Source organism: Parasteatoda tepidariorum, chromosome 12 (assembly GCF_982258835.1).
Source record: "Parasteatoda tepidariorum strain Cologne lab strain chromosome 12, Ptep-v5.0, whole genome shotgun sequence".
Lineage (NCBI taxonomy): Eukaryota > Metazoa > Arthropoda > Arachnida > Araneae > Theridiidae > Parasteatoda > Parasteatoda tepidariorum.
This window is the reverse complement of record NC_141766.1, coordinates 9512365-9537106: the sequence shown is the minus strand read 5'-3', so window position 1 is coordinate 9537106 and position 24742 is coordinate 9512365. Positions and strand designations below refer to the sequence as shown.

Sequence of the window (24742 nt, the reverse complement as noted above, 5' to 3'; positions counted from 1 at the left end):
TTTCCTTTTCTACATATTTTACCATATATCTAGACCTAGTAAAGCGAATTTAAATATATTTTAAAAGAATCATATTTTCTTTTCTATCCAAAGGTAATTTTTATCCAATAAAATTTTTGTTCGTACATTTTTTTAATATTTTTTATTATTATTTTTTATTATTTACTCTAATCTTTATTTAATCTTTTTCGATGGTAAAACAGATTTGGAATTTTTCCCGTTATTTTAAACAATATAATTTCGAGCGACAAATTCAAATTGAATTCAGTCAAATAGTTATTTAGAAATAATAATTTGAAAGCATGCGTTTTTTTCAAAATTTTATTTCTCAGAAATTATTCGGTCGATTAAATTAAGATTTTGAATTTTCTAATTTAAAATTATATAAAATTTAAAATAATTTAAAAATCTGTATGTCTTACAAATCAAAAGTTTTCAGAATCATATTAAATTAAGTAGTAAAAAATAATAAATAGATATAAATATAGATATTTACCCGGAGTTACTTAAGTACTCTACCAATAATTTTTTTGAGTTTTGATAACCTGAAGGTTTTTTTTCAACAATTGATATTTCATGGTTTACTTTAGGTCTCACTGAACTCATTTTTTCTGTACTTTAAATTTTAAATTAATTATCTAAGTGAAACAAAATTTGTGAAGAAAAGTTTAACTCGTGATATAGACTACGAAGTTTCAAATACTGAAAACAAATTTTCAAAATATCAAAATACAAACAAGTTTTGGGATAATAGCTTAGGATTACGCAATGGAGAAGTTTTCTTCCAATAAATTGTTTGCATTTTGATATTTTGAAATTTATTTTGAGTAACTGAAACTTCATTAGTTACTCCAGATTTGTCTGAACTCGCTTTTTCAATACTTTAAATTTTAAGTTATTTATTGAGGTGGAGAAGAATTTGCTATGAAAAGTTTTTCCATCGATATAGAGTACTCTTAAGAGGCTCCAACCAACTTTTTTGAATAAACTATTGAGACCATATTTTTCAGCATAATTTTTATTTTTAGTCAGTGTATATTTTTGTTTCTGTTTTGTAAAGAATTAACTAATTTTCTTAGCATAGTCATTTAAAATAATTACGATTAATAATTACGATAAATTAAATTAACTATAAAAGAACCTTTTTTTATCGACGGATGAAGGTAGAAATATATTTTCTAAAAATTTATTTTATTGAACTTCGTTTGAAACTCGTAATTGCACTATAAGGGTGATAATGATCTATCGGTCAAACAATCTGCTATAAAATTATATTTTATAGTAAGTTCTTGTCAGTATCTAATCATTGGTGATACCAATAATATACTGAGTTAAAAGCAACTAATAACATTTATTTACGTAAAATACTTTATGATATCTATTTCGAGAATATCTATGGTTAGATAAAAATTTAAAAAAATGTAAAATTGGTCATTTAAATGTATAATAAATATCGATGATACGAATGTTATTATTTTTGAACTTTGGTGTATATCTGTTGCTAAGCACGAATTTTAGAAACGGAATTTAACATCTTCAAAATAAATGTCAAATGTGACCCCTAACGTAAACTGAGATTATCTTAGCCTGATAACATTATATCTAAAATATTTTGCAATAATTCAAACAAATACTAAGACGAAAAATTCAGCAAAAATGTTTTCCCCCCCGATCTGTGACCCATCCATACTTACTGATGATTGCACAATTTCGGGAAAAGCTACTTCATTTAGTGCTTTGTCCTGGTTATCAATGTACTGATAATCAACACCCCTCAATCTTGTAAACACTATATGACGTAAATTAACCTTATAAATATGAAAACGAAAGACAAAAATCTTTAAACGTTGGAAAATAAATTTTCTCCCTTAAAAAAAAGTTATTTATCGAATTTAAAATTTTAGATTTTGGAAGTTAATGCCCAAAATGGCAGACACAGTTCTTCGTCCTCGCTCTTTAGGAGTTGGTACAGAAGGTTTACCGGATCAATATGCTGATGGAAAAGCTGCGAAGGTTTGGGAAGTTTATATAGGCGAAAAAAATGATCGTACAAAGCATTATCGAGAATTTTTAGTTCAACTTTTACGAAAGCATAACTGTCATCAGATTTTAGATGTTGCTTGTGGCACTGGGTAAGAATTATTAATATTTATCAGTTGGTTTCATCAGTATTTTAATTAGTATCATCAATTCAAAAAATATGCATTTTCTATGAAATCAGTTAATTTGTCCAGCATGCAAAAAATTAAAACGTCGAATATGCAGTAGCCTAAGTTTATCGTACTTTTCTTTTTTGCTAGTTCATTGCAATTATTTATCTTTATTTATTTACAATTTAAATGACAAATTGCTTAGTAATTCTCCATAGAAATGAAAATAGATATTTTTAAATTAAAATAATTGTTTACTAAAATTTTTTAAAATTAAAACATGAATGCAAAGCACTGCTCTAAAAATATATTTTTTTTATATGTTTATTTCATGTTAATGTTAACTATAGCTATTATTAATTTGATATATCGATAATTTATATTAGAATTGCATTGGTATTATACATTCAGTAAACTGAAGCACAGAATACTTAATATACAAGGCTATTAGTCAATTCAATAAGCATATTTGGTTATTTCTTATTCTTCACTTCGATGTTTTTTTACTGTTAAAAATAATTTAGAGAATTATTTCTACTTAATTAGTCCAAACAAAATTAATTTTAAAGCTGACAACTTTTAACTGCTTTAAAAGTCTTGAAAATAATGGTATATTTTTAATCCATTACAGATTTTTAAATTTTTAAATAAGTGATACAAAAAAGAAATTGCTCAATGCTATATAGGTTTTCCCGTCTTTTGTCTTTCATTTAATGTCCATTATTGCTGACTATTTAACTTTCTTAAGCTCGGTTTATTTCTGACCAACGAAAAAGCACGACCAGCAGGCCTTTTTACAGTGACGTGAATTGTTTATTATTAAACTTTTTAAAAATAATCTGGGATAAAAAGGAGTGTAACTTACGTAGTCTACTATAGAAACCATAATTTTTAAAATCTTCAAATATTATATTTCATTAAACTGGGGAAATTTGCAGTCATGTACATGGAAAAATTGCAAAAAATGAATGATTTAAGTACCCTACATTTTAGTTTTATTAACCAGAATGATGGGTCTTTTTTCCAGAAATATCATTATCATGCAATAAGGTAATTTTATCTGAATTTTTTTCTCTGTGCAGTGTGAAATCTGGCGCTGCCTTGCTTTTTAAATTAAAATTACAATAAATAAAAAAAGCAAGAATTGAAAAGATTACATTCATACTTTTTACTGTCGAAATTGTAAATGAAATTTTCAGTCAAAATTTTGTTAAGTAGCATTTGTGCATTTAAAATATGTTGATAAATAATTTAAATTTTTTAAAAGCTAACGTAAACTTAGAAAAAAATATATTTTCTTCTTGTTTTACACGTATTCAATTCCTAATGTTTTAGGATTGCATACGTGTTATATATCCTTTCCTAAAATTTTAGATATCCTAGATATTGCTATTATTATTAATATCTAGATCAATTCTCTGTTGCATTAAATTTTCAAATAAATCTCATCCAAGCAATGTTTTACTAGACTTAACTAGGTATAGCAGTATGCCCTAAATACTTAATTATCATTTCAGATTAAATCTGCTAATTGAAAAAAAATCCTTTTTAATACATATTTATCCGTAAGATAATTTTGTATTCAACTGCATTTCCTTAAGAAAAGTATTTATTACATTTCAATACATTGAAATTCATTATATTTCATATGTTATTCTGCTTCAGATTTCACTATAGTTAAAAACAATAATATTTAAATAATTCAGTTTTTCATACAAAAATACTTTTCTTTAAAAATTGACTACATATAGAGACGTATAAAGCGATGCTGAACTAGATCAATTGACATTCATTAATCAAGCAATTACTTATCATTTGCCTTTTAAAGTTTGCAAAGAGATATTACAGAGATATAAGAGTTTTAGGAAAAATATTAACTATTAGTCATGATAACTTATTTTGATTATATAGCTGAGGTTAGAATGCAATGTTTTTATAGGTTATATTGGTACAGACGAAAATTAACAATACTAATTTAAGGCTAATTCAGTGATAATTCTAAGCCCCGCCGAAACACTCTGTTTAGGGATAGCGAACTCATTGCACGAGTGCCACTAAATGGCACATAACATGATTTTGGTGGCACGGAAAAAGTTTAGATTAACTTACTTTTATTTAATTACATTTACTGAGTAGAACATTTCAAAATAAAAAAAATATTCCAATGCTAGTGGTTTTCTAGGTTTTGAAACAATTACGATTTTGAGAGCCATTATGACATTTTCTGAAACGCAAGGTTTACTATTGTATCAGTTATGTCTCCTCAACTATGCAAGTCTATGTCAACAATGTAAAAAATTCAAATCAAATTACGGTAAAAAGTATCGGCACTCAGTATGCCAGTATTTTTAACCGTAAAATTCACTTTTAAAAAAACATGCCACGGAGCAAAAGATCTGATAAACCGTAATTTCACAGTAATAATTACCGTAATATCACTAAATTACTCTAATTATTTAAATATTTCTGTAAAATTAATGGTATAATATCTTACTGTAAAAATAGATTTTACGAAGTGCCGATACTTTATACCTTAATTTGATCCGGAATTTTCTACAATGCATTATAAATATTTACAGTTTTTTTAATCGTGCAAAATATTCATTTTTGAGAGAGTGGCCACATGTTTCAAAAAGTGACTGCCATTAAAAGCATTACAACTGGCCTCTGGCCAGTAACAAACTTTCCTAATTTTGCCCTATATTTACCAGGTAACCGATTTACCTGTTTTTCCGTAAAAATGGATTTTAAGGTAAAAATTGATTTTACGGTAAAATGGATTTCACGGATGATTCATTCAAATTGCCGGTACTTTGAACCGTAATTTGATCCAGGGTTTTTTACAGTGTTGAGAAGACAGGCTTTTTTTTGGGGGGGGGGGGAATACGTGCTTGCGGTGTGTTGTGAAAAGGGAACCCAAATTAAATTATAAATTACGGAGGAAAAAAAAACTTGCAATGAGAACAGGAGCAATGAAAACTTGCAAAACAGCCTGAGGAAAAATAGCACATTTGTAAGAAGTTGAGAGAATAAATTCTATACAATCGATTGTAAGAAAAAAACCTTGTTCCAGAATTAAAGTTATTTAATAAATAACTGAAATGGAGTTACACAACGTAATTCAATGGTCCGAAATCAAAGCAGTATCTTACAGATTAAATTTTTTATATGTATAACTAGGGAAGGAATCGATGCCTAAAAATAATAAACCTTAATGTAACTAACACTCTAATCGGAAAAGGCTCACCATCTTTGGCCAATAATATAAGTATTAATCCATTTCCCTTAATAACTGTTTTCTAAAAATTAATATCACTTTTCCTTAAATTATCGAAAAATAACCATTTTATGTAATCATTTCTCTAAATAAAGATATCGTTTCCAATTAGGATTTTATTTTTCGAAACGGAATCTTAAGAGGTATGTGACCTTATTTAGACAAATCATCTTGTCCAATTTCGGATTTTCAATAACATAAATTCAACTACGATAAACAAGCAATTAAATAATAGAGAAGCATCTCCTCTTTCTATTATTATGTCATAAGTGTTAGGACAGACCGACGCAAGATAAGAGGTTATCAATCTCGGATCATGACATTTATTCTCAAGAGATTTGTTATCAATTCGATTTACGCATTTATTTACCATCCTATTTTTTTTGTCAATATAGACAATAATCGTGAGCTCACTTACGATTTTTTTAATGATTTTTTATCTATTGAAGCTAAGGACTCGTGAACGCAATGTATAACGTGCATCCACGAGTTCTTAACTCATCATCACTTATGATAATTCCTAAATCATGAAAAAAAATGTGCGTATCGTATCTCTTCTCTCGTGACTTTAAGTACACGAGAACTTTTTTTAGATTGATTAGATAGATTTTTCTAACTGTCAATGCACTTATGCATATTTTGCAAGATTTAATTACAATAAAGTACTTAGTTAACAACAATATTTACTCCTATCAACAACGAGATGATCAAGAAATTTATTTCTTTATTATCCTGTTCGTATAAAGTTTAAATATTCATATAAACTTTTCAGTATATAATGAAATAATAGTATACCTGATATTAAGCTTTATACAGTTTAAATGATGTACATCATCTTATTTATAATTTTTTTTTTAAATAAAAAGTTAAACTTAATAATTTTATCGATATTATGAAAGAAACTTTCACACAGTTTGGAAAATATGTGCGTTATGCCATTATAGGCATTACATATTTACTCGCAAATTCTTGAAAATACTTGCGTTATGCCATTACAGGCATTACATATTTACTCGCAAATTCTTGAAAATACTTGCGTTATGCCATTACAGGCATTACATATTTACTCGCAAATTCTTGAAAATACTTGCGTTATGCCATTACAGGCATTACATATTTACTCGCAAATTTTTGAAAATACGTACTTTATGTCATTATGGGCATTACATATTTCCTATTAAACTCATAAAAGTCTATTTAATTCTCTGATAACATTCTTAATGTAGGGTAAACCTAGGAAAAATGACCATATTTTATTTAAATCGAAACAGAAATACTATACGAATAGAGAGATACAAGAAATGTTTCATCACATTTTAAATTCTCCTGCACGCACTCAACACATTTTGAACAAAATTGAAAACAAAGAAATATTGAGAACAAAGTATGAAAGAAAAAATGTTTGAAAAAAAAAACTTACAGTTGGTTATCTCTCCTTAACGTTGAAGTGAATTGGCCGCTCAATAGAGTAAAGGAAAAGTAAACATGAAAAGTAGTACATTTCATTCAGTTAACCATAAATATCTTTCAATAAGTTGTTAAGAATGGATTTTGTCATGGAAAACAAGTAAAAAGAAATTAATAAGAAAAATCGAATATATAGATTTGATGTATAGATTTAATAACATTTTTGACAAAGGGTTTCAAAGTTTGTACATGTTTCATGGAGCCACTGCATGCTTCTTACACATCTTTTCCAGTCGTCATTTTTACTTACAGTATTGTATTCCTCCCCACAGCTAACACAACTGATATTCACCAAATTCTGAGTCTGTAGAATTAGATAATATGTAAGTTCTATCGAGGATAGGATTAGGGACAATATGTTATGTCTGTAGAATCGGAGTGAGATATATAAGGCTTGCCCGGACCTTAAAAAATTCTAAAAAGCTATTTTAAAACTGTAATGAGAAAGCTAAGGATTTATTTTTATTTGCTCATCATGAAATTACGAAATCAAATGAAATGAAACCATACAAAAACCATTAAGGAAACCAAAGATTCCGAGATTTATTTATTTGAGAAAATTAATCGTGGTGATGAATACGAATTTATTAAAATACATCATAATTTTTTTCACCTCTTTTTAAATTTTTAAAATTTCTACGATCCTTGACATGTCTATACGCATTAATGAGAAGTGGCCATCACTTCTCTCTTGTACTAGGCCATCTCACCTAAAATTGAATATTCCTTTACATTTTTCTCAGAAACAAAGATTGGAATATATAAGAGCCTTTAATGTCCAGCTAGTTTGAAAAAATATAACCAACATATTGAAAAACAACAAATACTTAATTCAGAAAAATATTTCAATACCTAAATAAAAAAAAATCAAATATTGTTTTAGTTCAAATTAATAAGCAAGTTAAAATGCTTTCTGAAGAACTGCATCTGCCGCAACATGAGAAATATTGAAGATATTTAAATTGGCAAACTCTCCTCTAAGGACATTTATCCTAGATTTACCCTAAATATAACGACTAACTAATGTTTAAATATAGGCACGAACATCAAGCATATTCTACTTTTAGACTTGTTTTCTAGTACTGATTAGACATAATCATAAAAATTAATTCCGTTACATGTTTGCTTTAATTTTCTTACATCTTTTCGGGGTTATTCTTCTTTAAGCCAAATTATTTTAAATAAGCGATTTGTGTCATTAGGTTAGCTAGATTAACCTGATTTTTAGCAAAACACCCTTTGATAAATCATTAACCCTATTGCATCAGACAGTAAAGAAGAGATTTGCTCTTCCCTTAGCCTGTCTGTTAAAATTTTAAATATTTATATTTAATGTTTAATCTCTTGTAAAAAAGAGTAATATCACAACATTGCTAAAGAAGCTGTCAAGATGCATGATTTAGTAAATTACCTTACTTTTTTGGTACTTCCTTAACAGTTAATAAAGATCAGTGAAATAAGAAATGCTACAATTCTCTTATTTCTTTTGTACGAATATTATAAATAGTTAATATATATTTCAAGACGAATACAAAACAACTTCATAACAAGAAATAAATGAGAACGAATTTAACACCAAATCGGAAGCATTTATCAAACATTAATATTTTCGAAAAATCTACTTCCATCAAAACCTAACAGTTAAAATAGTCCATTTTCAAAATAATTCCCTTCCACGTGCATCTAAGATATTCCGAACACACTGTTAGAATTTTAATTCTAAAATTACAGTAAAATAACCGGTTGCAGTCTAACCATCCAATTAACAGTAAAGCTTAAGGTAAAGGATATTTTTTACCTTTGCGGTTTTGAAATCGTTTATAATGAATATGGTCAAAAAAATATGAATACAAAACCATATGGTTTTCGAACCATTTACAACTAGCATGGTTAGAAACCCATAAAAAATAAATTTGACTGGTCAGTGGAGCTAGGCGCTTCGTTAGGTTATGGGCATTAAAGTCAGGTAGTGGTTGAGTCGTTTTATATCAAATGAAACATGGAATGTGGTTTGATTAGTTTATCTGGTCGTTTATCCTTTCGTAAGAGACGAAAAATACTAGACTTATTTGTGTTAAGCAGCTTTATGATGCTGCCATCGATGTGTGAATGAAATAATCATATTCAAATAGTTCAGAGTTACAAATTGAGGATAGCAGTTGGAACTCGAACCCGGTTCTGTCGGTCATGAGATTGACAGATCAGCCCTCTCGGCTATAAAATTCACCCAGCTGCAAGGAACTAAGTGGCTTCGTTAGATGGGCTTAATTAGTGCGATAAAATTCTGGTTATTTATCCTTATTAAGTGAAAGCAGTTAATAAATTGTTTTTCTTCTCACAGTTAATAGTATAAATACCATCTTATTTATGGTTATTTGCCTGTTTTGTTTGAATATGTCAAAATTGCAATTAAGCAAATTGATATTCAACTTTTTTTCTGAGGAATTTTTTACAGTGCATAATAATAATGAAAAAATCCATCTCAGAGTTGTTTGAGTTTTTTTTTTCAATTTAGACAAAATAGATAGTCAAATTCAAATTAGGAAAGAAATTTTTGATAAATGCGAAAACACATAGAATAAATGTGATAAAAAAAACATATAAACTTAAAAGTTATTTTGGGCAAATTGCGAGACAACCTTGAAACCCTGCTCCCATTACTAATGAATAGTATTATCGACTTGATCTGAGTAATGCCACACAACGCCCGTTTTTCTTATCTTATCAAATGACTATTCTCTTCGATAAATTGACGGAGTAATCGCGTTATTTTACACCAGATAATTTCTTGAACTCTATAATTTGCGAAATATTTGAATTTTTTTTTTTTAAGTGAATTTTTTTATTCCTACAAGCATAATATTTTTCAGCACATTACTACCCAGGAAAAAGTTGTGATGCTACTATTATCTAATTTAAAACTTCCTTCACTTTAGAAATAAACAAATATGAAATAACAGTCGACATGTTTCAAGTGCTTCAAAAATAGGCATCAATTTTCAAGATTTGCCAGACGTGAATGAAAACACTGATTTAAAATAAAAAACGTAAAGTTGCCAAAGGAAAATGTAAAAATGAAGGTGGAACTGGAAAAACCACAGAAGCCGAGAGAAAAGAAAGATGAAAAACAGAACAAGAGAAATCACAGTGGCCGAGATGCAAATCAGGGTAAAATGCGTTATGGCGAGAAGAGGAGGAACTAATGTCGTTAACAAAGAAATCAGCATTCAAATGAATAAAACAAGATTCCAGGACATCAAGATGAGCTGATGTAACTGGGGTGGAAATTATTTTTAGCATTGTCGAAATTTAATTTATACCCAAGATTCCAACATGGAATGTGGTAAATGCCCCAGCGATTATCAAAGCTAATAGGATCTTTAAGATACTTAAATTTGATTTTGTTAAGGTCTGAAAATGACTTTAAAACCAAAAAGGAGAGGATATTAGCAATTTTATCACAAACGGAAGAATAAAAAAAGAAGCGTTCGAAACATGTCGACCGTTATTTCATATTTGTTTATTTCTGAATCGAATGAAGTTTTCAAGCAAGTAATATCTTACAGCTTCAGTTTCTTGGGATTATTTATTTAATATGACGTTACTAGCTTAAAAACAATAAAATTATATGTTTAATATGACGTTACTAGTTTAAAAACAATGAAACAAGTTCTAAATCTTTTTAAGTCTTTTAAATCTCTTTTTTACAGCATTTGTATTTTGTTTGTTATTCAAATTTTATATTTTATTATGTAATTTACATTTACAGTATTGACTCTATAATGCTTGTAGAAGAAGGCTTTAAAATGATGAGTGTAGATGCTAGTGATAAAATGCTTAAGTATGCTATTAGAGAACGTTGGAATCGACGTAATGAAACAGGATTTGACAAATGGGGTGAGACAATAGAGCATTAATTATTATTTTAAAATATTTCAGATGAAATATACGCCCGAATAGTAACATTCGGATATGTTTAAAATTCGGGTACGTTTTTTGTTCTGAAGCAAATTTATGTTTTGCATTAAGAGATAATTTGCATTAAGAACTAAATTTGCTAATACTCATATCTTTCTTCACTTTTCACTTCAAAGTTTACGTAAAAGACTACACTTTAAATAATTAATTATTAACAATTAGTTATTTTTTCAATTTTTCAGTTTAAATATACTCTCAAGTAGTATTCGGGTATGTTTAAAAAACACCCCGAATGAACTGCCTGAGTTTTTGTTCTGAAGCAAATTGATCTTTTGAAGTAAATATATCTTTGCATAAAGATATAAATTTGCTAATACTCATAATATCTTTCTTCACTTTTCACTTCAAAGTTTACGTAAAGGACTACACTTTAAATAATTAATTATTAAGAATTAGTTATTGTTTCGATTTTTCAGCTTAAATTTAAATTTACTTTCGAGTAGTATTCGGGTGTGTTTAAAAAACCCACCCCGAATGAAATGCCTGAGTTTTTGTTCCGAAGCAAATTTATCCTTTGAAGTACAGATATATTTGCATTAACAGATATATTTGCTAATACTGAGAATATCTTTCTTCATTTTTCACTTCAAAGTTTTCGTAAAAGACTACACTTCTAATGATTAATTATTAACAACACTTCTGAAAATCAATTGTTGACAATTATTTTTTCAAGTATACAGATTTAATTTACTCCCGAGTAGTAACATTCGGGAATGTTTAAAAAAATACACCCCGAATGAAATGCCTGAATTTTTATTCCGAAGCAAATTTTTCTTTTGAAGTACAGATATATTTGCATTAAGAGATAAATTTGCTAGCACTAAGAATATCTTTCTTCATTTTAAAGTGTAAGTAAAAGATAATACTTCTAATAATAGATATTATTTTAAATGTCATTACTCTATCCATTACCGTATCTGAATGATTTTATCACTCACCAAATGTCTAAGTAGACAATAGCAATTACGGAAAAAAAAGTTGCATTCAAGAGTAATTTCGATTGAATACTTATTTTCAAGCTTTCTATCATAAACTTTGTCCTTGCATTTCAAAAGTCAATAAAGTTTTTGTTTGTAAGTTCTGATATTTATGTAAAAATAATTTTGGTCTACATAAGCATTTTTAAAAAGTAAACATTAAATTAATTTTTGAAAATATTCCTTTTACTGGTCAGGTTTAACCCATAACAAATCGCTAGGCAACTTCAAGGTTTTTTTCAGAAAATATAACATACAACACAAAAATAATATTACACGTGAAATAAGACATGATGGTTTAGGGGATAGACAGCTCGCCTCCTAATGAGGTGATCCGGGTTCGAATCACAGCAATGGCTGGTTGTTATGAATTCACACGGCTCTCATCGACTACAGTGCTGACGTAAAATAGCCTCAGTAGTCCCCTTGCCATCAAGCTAATCGTGGGCTGTTTTTGTGGTTTTGCTCTCCATGTAGCGTAAGTGCGGGTTAGTTTCCTCAACGAAATCTTCCACGAAGGCAAATTTCTCTCAATACTTGATCCAGGAGTTGCCTTGCCTTCTAAATTGATTCAAAATTACAAGGTTACGGTGTTGAAAATTGGCAGTCGTAAGCTGAAAATTGGGTAGATTGTTCAACGACGGTTATAAAATATGATTTACGTCAAATACTTATCAAAAATGTGAATTAAAGAAATTCATATACTGAAAAAAATTCAGTAATAAAATTCCTACTTTTTCTTAGAATGACCGATACATTTTTGCAAGCTCCAAATAACTATTTTTTTATGTTTGAAATTCAGAATAAAAATTTATAAATAAAAGTAATACTTACGCATTTTATGGATATCAGACATAAAAGATCAATTATCTGGAAAATCAAAAAGTGAAAAAGAACAACTCTTTAAGTTTGAAGCACTCAGTTCTGTAAAAAGTGATGATTTACTGAAGAAATTGACAAGAGTGTGATTTTTTACAACGAGACCATTTTTGATTGGTAGTTAGGTTTAAACTAATTGTAAATATAAACAGACGTAAAATCTAAGTAGAGGAATTTCTAGGAATTATTTAAAAATGTGAAACAACCTCTATTGTTTCGGTATTCAAATGTTTATTTGACCTTCTTTTTAATATTATTTGGGAAAGTCAAAGTTCTCTTTTATTCCATTTTTAAAATTTTTTAAATATTCATTCGCAAGGATAGCACTAAATTCACCTCCTTCTATCATATAGACTTGTTTTAAATCTATAGCGAACCCTTTCCTTTACCGAGTATTCTGTTTCGTAACAATACCGAATCTTCGGCGGAAAATGTGAAAAACATAGCTATTATCCCTCCCTTGTTTGTTTCAAAAATATATAAACTTCTAATAATATTCAAGATACAATTGAAACATCATCACGTACTTTAAATCCAGTTTTTCCAAAATTTTTGGTTCATAGATTAAAAGTGGGCTACATAAAAAATACCTTCACCAGACATACTAGGTGTTTTGTAAACACTAACCTTAATATACATATTTTTTTGGAATCATTGTCAAAAATAAAGCTAAGAAACAAGGCATGACAATAGAGATAAAAATTTAATATTTAAGGAAGTAAGAAGCAAAATCTTCATCGAAATATGTGTCAATATTTTGGGGGAAAGCAATATCAATTACACACGTAACAATTGAGAACAATAGCATTGAAAATGTTTAAGATTTATTTGGAAATTCTTAATATTTTTTAGAATTCTACAAGATTATCTTTATTTTCAACCTTATTATTTGCTTATCTTTTAATTTCTTCTTTTTTTTCACAAGGCGACACATTTACCATGTTTTAGAAAAAATAGAAAAAAATAGATAAACTGAAATATCGAATCCAGTATGATTACCGAAGAATATCTTGAAAGAAAATGGTTCTAATAAAGGCTTTTTAACTGTTATGAGCTTCTTCTTATAATCAATCAGGTTTTGATATTTTTAACGATAATAATTGATTGCATTTTCTCTTTCCAGTAATTGAAGAGGCTAATTGGTTAACTCTACCAGAAGACATCCATAAACCAAATGGAGGTTTTGATGCCGTTATTTGTTTGGGAAACTCATTTGCCCATTTGTTTGATTTGAAAGGGGATATGTCTGATATTAAGCTAGCGATAGAAAACTTCCACGAGATGATAAAGCCCAATGGATATCTTCTAATTGATCACAGAAACTACGATTATACACTCAACCACGGCAGAACTCCAGCACATAGCATTTACTACAATGTAAGTATTTAAACATAAAAAAGTTTATCGTAGTTTTAAAGCATTTAGAGACAAATTTTTTCATACTGAGTGCTTGCTCTATATAGATAAATTCTTCTTTAATATACGTAGAGGGATCAAATATATATGAGACATTTTTAATAGTACCAGACGAATTTTATTCTCATTGTCATGGCAACAGTAGAACTTTATCTATAGTGTAAAAATAGTTTGGCGATGTTTAGTTCGTTGTAAGTCCTTTTTTTAATAACATAAGTGAGCCTAGTGTTCCTAATGCAGTTGCACAACTCATAGTAATAAAATTTTTACCAAGAGAAGACATCAAACCTGTTAAAATTCACACACACTTCGGCAATGATATCCAGCCAAAGACTCAAGAATACAAATGGCACAATCTCAGTAGTAAAGTAACTTGGGCCCTTATTAGACAAATAGCTTAATAAGGGTTCAAAAGGTCATTGTTTTCCTGACATTTTCTCTATATAGAATTGTCAGATTTAACTTATATTTTAGATTCATTATTCAGTTATTATAGGTTCTATGTAGGCCATTCGAGGGCCAATATTGACAAAAATATAGACATTCTAATGTCGGTCGCTCGGTGCATATTCTCATAGGACCTATATTGAACCAATTTTGAGCCCAAACTGGGGCCAAGATAAAAATTTTTGCTGGACAAGTTATTTAAACAAAGCCGAGAAGAAGTTGAAAACTTTTCTCATGATCCTTAACTAATAACGAGTCTTAAGGCAGAGAAAATTGGCCAAGTTCGTGACCTTATTCATAATGACCAGCGAAGGAAAGTTCGAGAAATTAGAGCTATAACAGAGTTGAGTTATGAAAGTATGCAAAACATAATTCGTAATGATTAGGAATATCGAAAAATCTCATCAAGCTGGATGCCCAGAATTTTTTAAGCAAATCAAAAACCTGAATAAAAAACTTTTGTCAAAATTGCAATGGAAAACAGTTGAACATCGTCCATATAGCCTGGACTTAGCCCCTTCGGACTATCATTTATTTGAACCCTTTAAAGAACTCTTGGGAGGGGGGCGAGAAATTTTTATCCAATGATGAGGTAGAAGATTTTGTGTGCAATTGGTTCACTGCACAACCTACTTCTCTCAATACCACTGGGTTTAAAAAACTTTCAAAACATTGGAAAAAGTGTGTTAGAGTTCACGGAAAGTGAGTAGAAAAATAAAGTTTTTGTATTTTTTTAAAGTAAAATTTCAATAATTAGCAATTAAAAAAGTTAAACTTATATTTGATCTACTCTCGTATATATAATAAAAAATGAAGTAAAAAAGTGTACTTTATTGGGTCACAAATTAACATTCAAGCACAGAAAAGACAATAGCGCAACAACCGAAATCGGTCGAAACACTATTGAATAGGACAAGATGAAAAACATTAAAATCAGCTTGATTTAGAGGTGTTTCGAATAATCGGAACAATCTGTCTATAAACAAAACCATGATACAAGGGACCATTTGTCCCTATCACAATATTAAAAATTGTTTATTTCTTTATTCAATTTCAATGCAAATTACTTTTAAACTTTTCTTTTAAATTCATAAAAATATTTTAATACAGTGCATTTATATATTCGCCAACTATTCAGGTTGTTGTTGCAAACAATTGCTATAGAACAACTAATTACCGAACACTTGCCATCATATGTCTTATTTTGCTAAAAAAGTAAATAAATAAATAAATTTTTAAATAGAAAATAATTGTAAAAGTTCTTTTTTTATTTGTATTTTTAAAGTGTATGCTTTAAAAGTATTTTGGAAAAGTATTTTATAAAAGTAGATGCAAAGTAATTTTTTCGAATAAAATAAAGTCTCCCATGACACCTTTAGTGTTAAAATATATTCTGCAACAATTTGTTGCCAGTTTCAAAAAATTTGAAAACTAGTCTTCAAATATTTACAAAAAAAAAATTAGAATTTTTTTTTTAAAGTATAAACATTAGTACACAACATTCTAGAGGTAAAAAATAAAAAATAGATTAAATATTTTTACGGATTTTGTCTTTTTGCTGTAAACATTCGAAAAAAAGACAGTTTGTATGAAAAAAAAGATTATTCAAATAAACAAAAATATTAAACCAAACATCCTAACAAGATAATTAATGTTTTGTAAAGAACAAGACTTATTTACTAACAAATTACGTAATAGACACGTATTTGTGTTTTGTGTGGCGACTACGTATTTGTGTGGCGATAAGACGAATTTAGTCAACTTAGAGGCGCATTGAAAAAAATTGTAATTTAAAATATGCTGAATTAACGAATTTATCAATCTAAATATGAAGGAATTCTTGTAATACTTCTTTTATATTGCAATTCTTAAAATGCTTATTTTCATCTCACTTCCTAAACGTTAAATTTATTTTTTTAACATTGTAATTCATAAAAAGTTTATTTTGATCGTATTTCATAAAAATCAAATTTACTTCTTCACTATTGCAATTCATAAAACGTTTATATTGATCTTATTTTATAAAAGTAGAATGTTACTTCAAATGTATAAGTATTTGTTTTTAAGGACATCTTAAAATATTATGCGTATCAGAATTTCTTTCGGTATGCTCATGCAAATTTCTACTGGATCAAAAATTTTGAAATTTTGCATTCTGGTATATACGCTTTATATGCTTTTATTAAACTAGTAGCAAACTACTTTTTATTTTAATTTTATTTTAATTTTATTTTGAATAGAAAGTGTGAGCAAAAAAAAATTTTTCTTTAAAATTTTTCAGATATGTCCAATTCATTTAACTTATATGTAAGGTAATATTCCCATATCATGAAGCAAACTGGTTATTTATATATATTCAAATAAATTTGAGTTAACTTTTTGTGATTTTTCATAAATAATAAAATTCACAAAAAAGTTTTCAAATAATAAAAAAATAAACATAATGACATTTGTAATAAAAGCTGGCTTTCAATGAATAATTCAACTCGTGCTTTTCACAAATGCAACATTTAAAATATTTGAATATTTTTTTAATGAGAGAAACAAAATTTTTTCATGAAAATTTTATTATTTGCTCGTGCTACTGAAGAAGGAAGAACTGGGGAAAAATGATTCAGTTAAACATTATCACAAATAAAGCGAAAAAGGTGGGATATAGGAAACAGAATAAAATTCATCGTCTCTAAAAATTATAATTATTTTAAGTTTAATTTAAAATGCATTAAAATTTAAAAAAATCTCGATTATGCTTGAACAGTTACGAAAATAAGATTATTTTCAATATTTTTTATATAAGTTTTGAAATTTATTATAAGAAGAAATGAAAAAACGATGAAAGAATGAAAAATTGCTTTCTACGTATGAAATATTTTATTATGCTATTGATAAGAACCCGAAGACATGCATATGAAAGAAAAGAAATCCAAAATTAAATATTACTCATAATACAATAAAGAATACCTCTGCTGTAAAATATACATTTATTAGTCAATAAAATATTTCTGGATTCAATATAATTTTTTTATTCTTTACTCGTAAAGCTTCAATCTAAACTCGCATAAATTTTACTTGTAAGAACAATATCAATTACACACGTAACAATTGAGAACAATAGCATTAAAAATGTTTAAGATTTATTTGGAAATTTTTAATATTTTTTAGAATTCTGCAAGATTATCTTTATTTTCAACCTTATTATTTGTTTATCTTCTTTTTCTTCTTTTTTTTTTACAAGGAGACACATTTACTATGTTTCAGAAAAAATAGATAAAAATAATTTACAGAAATATATGCCGTTTTTGCTGTTTTTCTAGATTTTTATTGCACATTTATAAAGTAAAAACAAATATGTAATAACCAGCTTAGTTTTTAAAGCCCTTTTTAAAAGTAAGCAAAACTGTACTTTTTAAAAGTAAACTGTATTTATTATAAATAATAACTTACACTATAAAACTAAATATTTGCAGTATGAGAAAAAACTGTGTTTAATAATAGATATTCGAATATAAAAGTAAAATGGTTGGTTCTATCTTGTTCAGTTTGTTTATAAGTAACTTAAATACCCATACTTAGGAATAAAAAACGAAACATGCAAAAGGTAAAAATTACAGTGGAGATCAAATTGTTTGTTGCATTTATTTAAAAACTTGATCTTGCCTGATTCCAGTGTGGGGATTTCAAATTAGCTTTGTTCCTAAAGCTACAAATTTTTTTGTTTTATTTTTTAAATGACATTTTAACCTCCTTTTTGTCGAAATACATAAGTTTAAAAATGCTATTTATAACAGGAGGTCACCTTGATGTTACGACAAAATACTGTGGGAGTTATTACACATCATTAAGATTAAAATTGCACAGGAACCCAAGCTCATAAATGTCGTCGTACTCAGTTAGGGGTGCCTCCCAATTATGACCTGTTCAGATGCATATGAAGAAATAGTTCATAATAGGGAAACGCCCCTAGTAGCGTATGATGGCAATTCCGAGCATGGGTCTGCATACAAATTTAATCCTGATTGTTTGCCTACTCACAAGAAGCTTGTCGCAACATTTACTCGATCCCCTGTTACAGACATTGTTTTTAAACTTTTACATTTCCCCACCAAAAAAGACTAAAAATGTCATTTAAAAAAAGAAACCTGTAACTTGGAGAGAGAAAGCGATTGCAGATTTGAAATCATTGATACGATCAAAATATATGGGGGACTGGTAAGTAAGGTCGCTTCGGCGCATTAATTACTCGTTAGTCTTAAAAACCAATTCATTTTTTTTTCTCGATCCATTTCGATTCATTTTCGATCCGGCATTGAAATGTTGTTGCTAACGAGTGTAAATACATTATTGATGAAAAACAAAATTTTGATAACAAATATCAAACACACCAAAACAACATTACTTTCCGGTCCCCCTAGTATTTAAGATCAGTTAAAAAAATTCCATGCAACAGGAAAAAAATAATTGTTCCCCATTGTTATTTAGCTTTCTGCATATTAAAATCAAAGAATGAAAAAAAAAATTAAATTGAAGTTATCGAAAAATTTAAGTATTTAATTAAACGTATTTGGTTATAAGGTCTGCGAATAAAAAGTAAATATTCGGCATAAAGATAAGTTTTATCGTCAAGAACTTTTGCCTACATTTTAAAAAAATAATTTCTGCTGCTGTTTTAAAACATTTATTACTCTTTTTTAGAGTAAGCATATTAAAGACATCCAGACATCCATTCTGTATTCTGGGGAAAATCCAAAAATGGTTATGCTGGACTATACCATGGACATTTCGGACATCCTTGGTAGTTTCGATCGAACTGATAGCGAATACACGAAAAAAGGAAGATATCATGGCAATCCAATTGAGTAAGTATTAAAAATAGCCTTGCTTGTAATTTTTTTGTGGAAATTTTTCTAAAAAATTTTATTTTAAACATTTGGCATCTTTGCAATATCTAACCATTTTTTTCCTTAATGTAAATTTATTGCAGAAGTTATTGCTGTTCGAATGTATAGGTTATTATGTATTTCTCATCGATATTTGAATTAGATTTATTAGATAATAGAATTAATTGTAAATTAGAATAGAACAGTAATTTGATTTTGAAATTATTTTAAATGTTTATGTTATTTGAAGTAGGTCTTGAATATTTTCATTTAATGAAATTATGGAATAAAAATTTCACTACAATAAAAATATCCGAACCAGGATTCTTCCCAAAGGGATATTTTCAGTTTTTAGAAAGAATGAGGCCAATCTTATTGTTAATTTTTTTTAAAGATCTGAATTACAGCATTCAAACGAATTTAAAAAAACAAACAAAAAAACATCGGAGAAAAAGTACCCACCAAAAAAAAATGAAACGGAAATAAAAGTAATTAATAGAAAAAAAATTATTACAAATTTAATCTTTTCCAATCACTATTTAAAACCAGATTTTCAAATATAATTTTTTTTCATAAGCTTATATCAATTATTTTAAAATAAATATTCAATTAAAGAGGTGCTTTTTTCATTACCATTTTTGTACTCCTAAACACTCTTTTTTTTGCTTAAGGTGCTTATAATCTAATTAAAATAAAACTTGGTTTTCGTTTGTATTCTACTTTTAATTTGCAAAATGATTTATATTATTCTGGTTTATTTCAAGTTTTGCATTTCTCTTTTAGTTACAGTTTTTTTTTTCAAGTTAGTTTAAGATAGATTTTTTCATATACTATAATCTATCGTTGATTCATCTAGCTCTTTCTAGCGAACAATTATAATTTTCATGATTTTTTTCTTTCTTCATATTGCTGTTGTCACAATTTTGAATATTCTGATTTATATTATTCTGGTTCATTTTAAGTTCTGCATTTCTTTCTTAATTACATTTTTTTCAAGTCAGTTTAATAACGATTTATTCATATACTGTCGTCCAACGTTGGCTCGTCTAGTTCTAGACTGCGGATTCAAGTGAAAAAAAAACTAGCGATTAATTTTTAAGGTGCAATAGTACATTTGAAAAGAAATAAAACAACGCAAGGAATTTGGCTACGTAATATTTCCAGAAATTCCAGACAGGAAATTTTAGAAATTCCAGACAAATAAAATAGGAAAATTAAAAAAATTCAAAGACTAATAATTTTTTACGGTAATAATATAAAGTAAGAAATATCTACGTAATAGATTGCAAAATAATATGCATCTGTCTGGTAAATATATAATAATAAATATTTACGTCACAAGCGTCATTTTATTTCTATGTCACACTTATCAAATAAGTTATCGTTTCCTGACACAGCAAATCCGCCAAGTGTTTGTATCATGATAACTTAGCTATGATTCAGCTTTATTATTCAGAATAAGTCATTAGAGATATTAAAATGAGAAATATGACAAGGCAATATTCTAAAATAAACATTCATGTAGGTCAAATAAATCAGCGCGAGATGTTTTTTCTTTCTTTGAACCAATGCTTAAAAATCACTGAAGTTGATACTAAAATGTCAGAAAAAAATCGATGATACAAGGGAAAAACATAGGTTTTCTTGAAATTAAATAATAAGCTTTGCAAGCAGCTATTTCAAGATAATTTTTAAAATTTTGATTTTTTATATAATTACTTAGAAAATTTGAGATTTCGAATGAGAATAAAAACTTAGAGTTTAAATCCGTTAGCAGTAAAATAAATCAATACCTTTCGTTATATGAAAAGTAAAAAAAAAAAATTGCTTTATTAGTTTTAAGGTTATAATTAATGGTTCAAGTTTTTTTTAAAATTTTTTTTTTTACTTTATCAAGTTCTTCACGTTGTTTTTGCATTAAAGCGATAGTTTAGTTATTTAAATGGCTTAAACTACCCCGTTTCTTCAATTTTTTAGTATTTTAAAGTTTTGAAATGTAAATAAAATACTTGTAACATTTTTGGAATAAATTATTTTGTGGAAAAATGTTGAAATATGGTTGAACTGAAGTTTTCATATAAAATCTTTGAAAACCAGTTTCCATCATCAAATACTTTGAATTCTTATTAAGATCACCCTTAATGTATATTTTTAAGATCCCTGTCAAAAATATAGTAAAAAATTACTTCATGGGTAGAAAATTAATATTGAAGCAAGGAAAGAACAAAAATACCATCAAAATTTAACAAATCACTACTGAAGAAAGTGGATCTAAAAATATCGAAAATTTTTTGATTGTCAGAAGAATCAGAAAGGGGATAAAAGGTGATTATTAGAGACACTTTTAGTTTACATCAGGCAATCAAACTGGTTCAGATGTTTTTCGTCTAGTCTTCCTGATTCGATGGGCTTCGATAATAGTTTTGTTTCTTACTTGCTTTTATATTGTTTGGCGATCCCTAATGGGAATAATTATTTTACTTTTTTCTTGAAAAGGATTCAAAATATATATTTAAGGGTAGTGACAAACTGTTCCTCTCTACATTTTTCCAAAGGAAAAAATTGGAAATACTAGAATTTCCTGCATTGCAACTGGACACTGAATGGAGATATGTTGCTTTATTCGATGAACCACGTTTTATGCTCCATCAGACAGATGGATGTTGGCGCATACTGCGTAAATCGTTTGAAAGCGTACACCCAGCAATATGTGCCCGAAGGGTCTAAGATAGAGAACAGAGAATTATGGTCTTTGGAATGTTTTCGTGTCGTCACAAATGAACTTATCATTGTGAAAGGTACGATAGAACAATGCAAGTACGCATCTGTCCTTGCAGACCATGTCCATCCTTACATGATGTTTGTTTTTCTTCCGGAAGATGGAATCTACCAGGCGGGCAATGCGACGTGTCATACAGTTAGTAGCAAACGTGCGTGGTTCAAAAAGTACCAGGATGGGTTTACTATACTCTTCTAGTCACAAAACCCATCGAATTTAAACTCAATAGAGGATTTGTGTGGCCACACCTGTTCGTGCCATAGATCATCAAAAGCGTAACCTAGTGCAGCTGGCCTTTGCACTGCAGTCGGCATGGCACAACTACTAGTGAACACTTTCAGATGCGCGTCTGCGTTTCTCAACTAATTCTCTTCCTGCGTATCTCGCAGCGTTTACACAGCGAGATGTGGATATTCTGGCTTTTGAAAGGTGGTCATATTAGGGAGACAGGACTGTGCAGTTTTACTAGCGGTGCCTTTCCTTTTCTTTAAAAAAATATTATTTTTTTCTATTGTTTATTAAATATTAAAATTGTTGTTTATGAATTCTTAAATTTTATTTTATTTTTACAGCCATTTTAGATTGTCATATTATCCACACAAATTGAAAGAGTTTTCAAAATTGTTGAAAGAAGTTTTTGGTGGCAATGCAGAACATACAATTTATGGAGATTTCAAGTCTCTAGATTCAGTGCAAGATCCAGCTTTTTACATTCATTTAATCAAAAAAGCAGATTATTAAAGCATAAGTGTCAAGCTTTGTTTCAGTTATATTAACTACTATATATTTAAGTTTATTTACATAAGTTGTTTATATAGTGTTATATTAACACTATTGCGTGTTTACTGTAGTTTGTTTAGCATAACAATGCTTGAAATATAAAAACTTCTAAAATACAAATTTAGTTGTATGTTAAAATGCTTTAAATAAAAAAAAATAGGAGTAAGTAAAAAAAGTATTAATTTTTTATACTGTTTGTATGAGCATATTTTTTTGTATCAAAAACTCTGTTCATGCATCATTTATATACTTTTCGTATTTGTTGTATTTTTGTATTTGTTGTATTTTTGCCTTTCTTTATACAAATGGTTTATACATTTTTTTCTTTTGAAATTTTAATAAATGGTCTTAATTGTAAAATGTGTGTCATCATTAATGCCTCTTTGCTAAAAATATGACTCGTGCACCTCACTTTTCATTTGAATGCACATTATAGTTTACTTTATACTGGGATTGAGAATATAATTCATATAGCAGAAGTGTGGTTCTCAATGTTCAACTCCATAGTTTTGTAAATTTGAATTGAATTTAGAAGACAAGGAATGTCCTGAGCTGCCAATTAAAACAACCTCAGTCTTAACTTCCCCAGACCCTGCGTTTAATATATTGGATAACATTTTATTTTATTTTATCACTCAAAAATAAATAAATAAATGAAAAATAATGTTTTAAGAATTCTTTTCGCTTTTTATGCCTTTACAAAGCGATTATCTGTGCAAAATTATAATTGTCCAACCTCGTCTTAAGTTTCTAAGATCCAGGGTAAAATATATTGTACAACATTTGGTACTGTTCTATCATTCAAATAAATGCATACATAAATAAATAAACAAGAACTTCCTAAAAAACTTCCTTAATTTTGTAAGACTCAGCGTTCAATGCATTGGATAACATTTGGTACTATTTTATGGCTAAAATAAATAAAAGCAAGAAAATAAATAAAAAATAATGTTTTAAGACTAGTATCGCTTTGTATGCTTTCGCAAAGCGATTGTCTGGGTAAATTTATAATTGTCTTACTTTTTCCTAACTTCCTAAGACCCAGCGTTTAATATATTGGATAACATTTGGTATGGTTTAACACTCAAAAGAAATAAAAAAAATTTTAGTATTTTTTTTTTTTTGCTTTGTATGCCTTCACAAAGCGATTGTCTGGGTAATTTTATAATTGTCTTACTTCTTCTTAACTTCCAAAGACCCAGCGTTTAATATATTGGATAACATTTGGTATGTTTTAACACTCAAAATAAATAAATAATTTTCTAGGATTTTTTTGCTTTGTATGCCTTCACAAAGCGATTGTATGTGTAAAGTTATTATTGGTTTTACACTCGTTGGATTGAAATGCATACAAAATAATAAATTCTACGGTAAGAAATTTTATTGAAGTACCCTTTTCTTACTATTTGATTCTAAAGGGTTTTATTTTATGATCAACATTTAAAGAAATATATTATTTAAAATATCGTACGATGCAGAAATTTTTTTTAAGAATTGAAATGCATAATTTTTCCTGTATTACACTGCAAAAAATTCAAGAACAAATTACGTACTTGCATTCAAGGTGCCAGTACTTTTATTCCGCTAAATTCATTTTACCTCAAAATTTTACGGAACAAAAAAACTGAAATACCTTAATTTTTATACAGTAAAATATTATACAAAACAACTCACTTTAAAGTCTGTGCATTTTCGAATGGAAATTTATTTTAATA

At 28.1% G+C, this 24742-nt stretch overlaps 1 protein-coding gene across 1 annotated transcript; it reads left to right on the top strand.

Annotated features, from left to right (window-relative positions):
• Window positions 1-1842: 1842 nt before the first annotated feature.
• Gnmt (Glycine N-methyltransferase) lies at window positions 1843-23387 on the top strand. The gene is made up of 5 exons (XM_016069289.4): window positions 1843-2132; window positions 10664-10791; window positions 13852-14105; window positions 19284-19447; window positions 22820-23387. Exons 1-5 carry the CDS (start codon window positions 1918-1920, stop codon window positions 22986-22988), a joined length of 930 nt encoding a protein of 309 aa, XP_015924775.1. The 5' UTR covers window positions 1843-1917; the 3' UTR covers window positions 22989-23387.
• The last annotated feature ends 1355 nt before the right edge of the window (window positions 23388-24742 follow it).

Coding starts and splice junctions, on each gene's coding strand:
- Gnmt (XM_016069289.4), top strand. CDS start 1,918: ATGCCCAAAATGGCAGACACAGTTCTTCGTCCTCGCTCTTTAGGAGTT. Junction 2,133..10,663: donor GATGTTGCTTGTGGCACTGG/GTAAGAATTATT, acceptor TTACATTTACAG/TATTGACTCTATAATGCTTG. Junction 14,106..19,283: donor CACATAGCATTTACTACAAT/GTAAGTATTTAA, acceptor ACTCTTTTTTAG/AGTAAGCATATTAAAGACAT.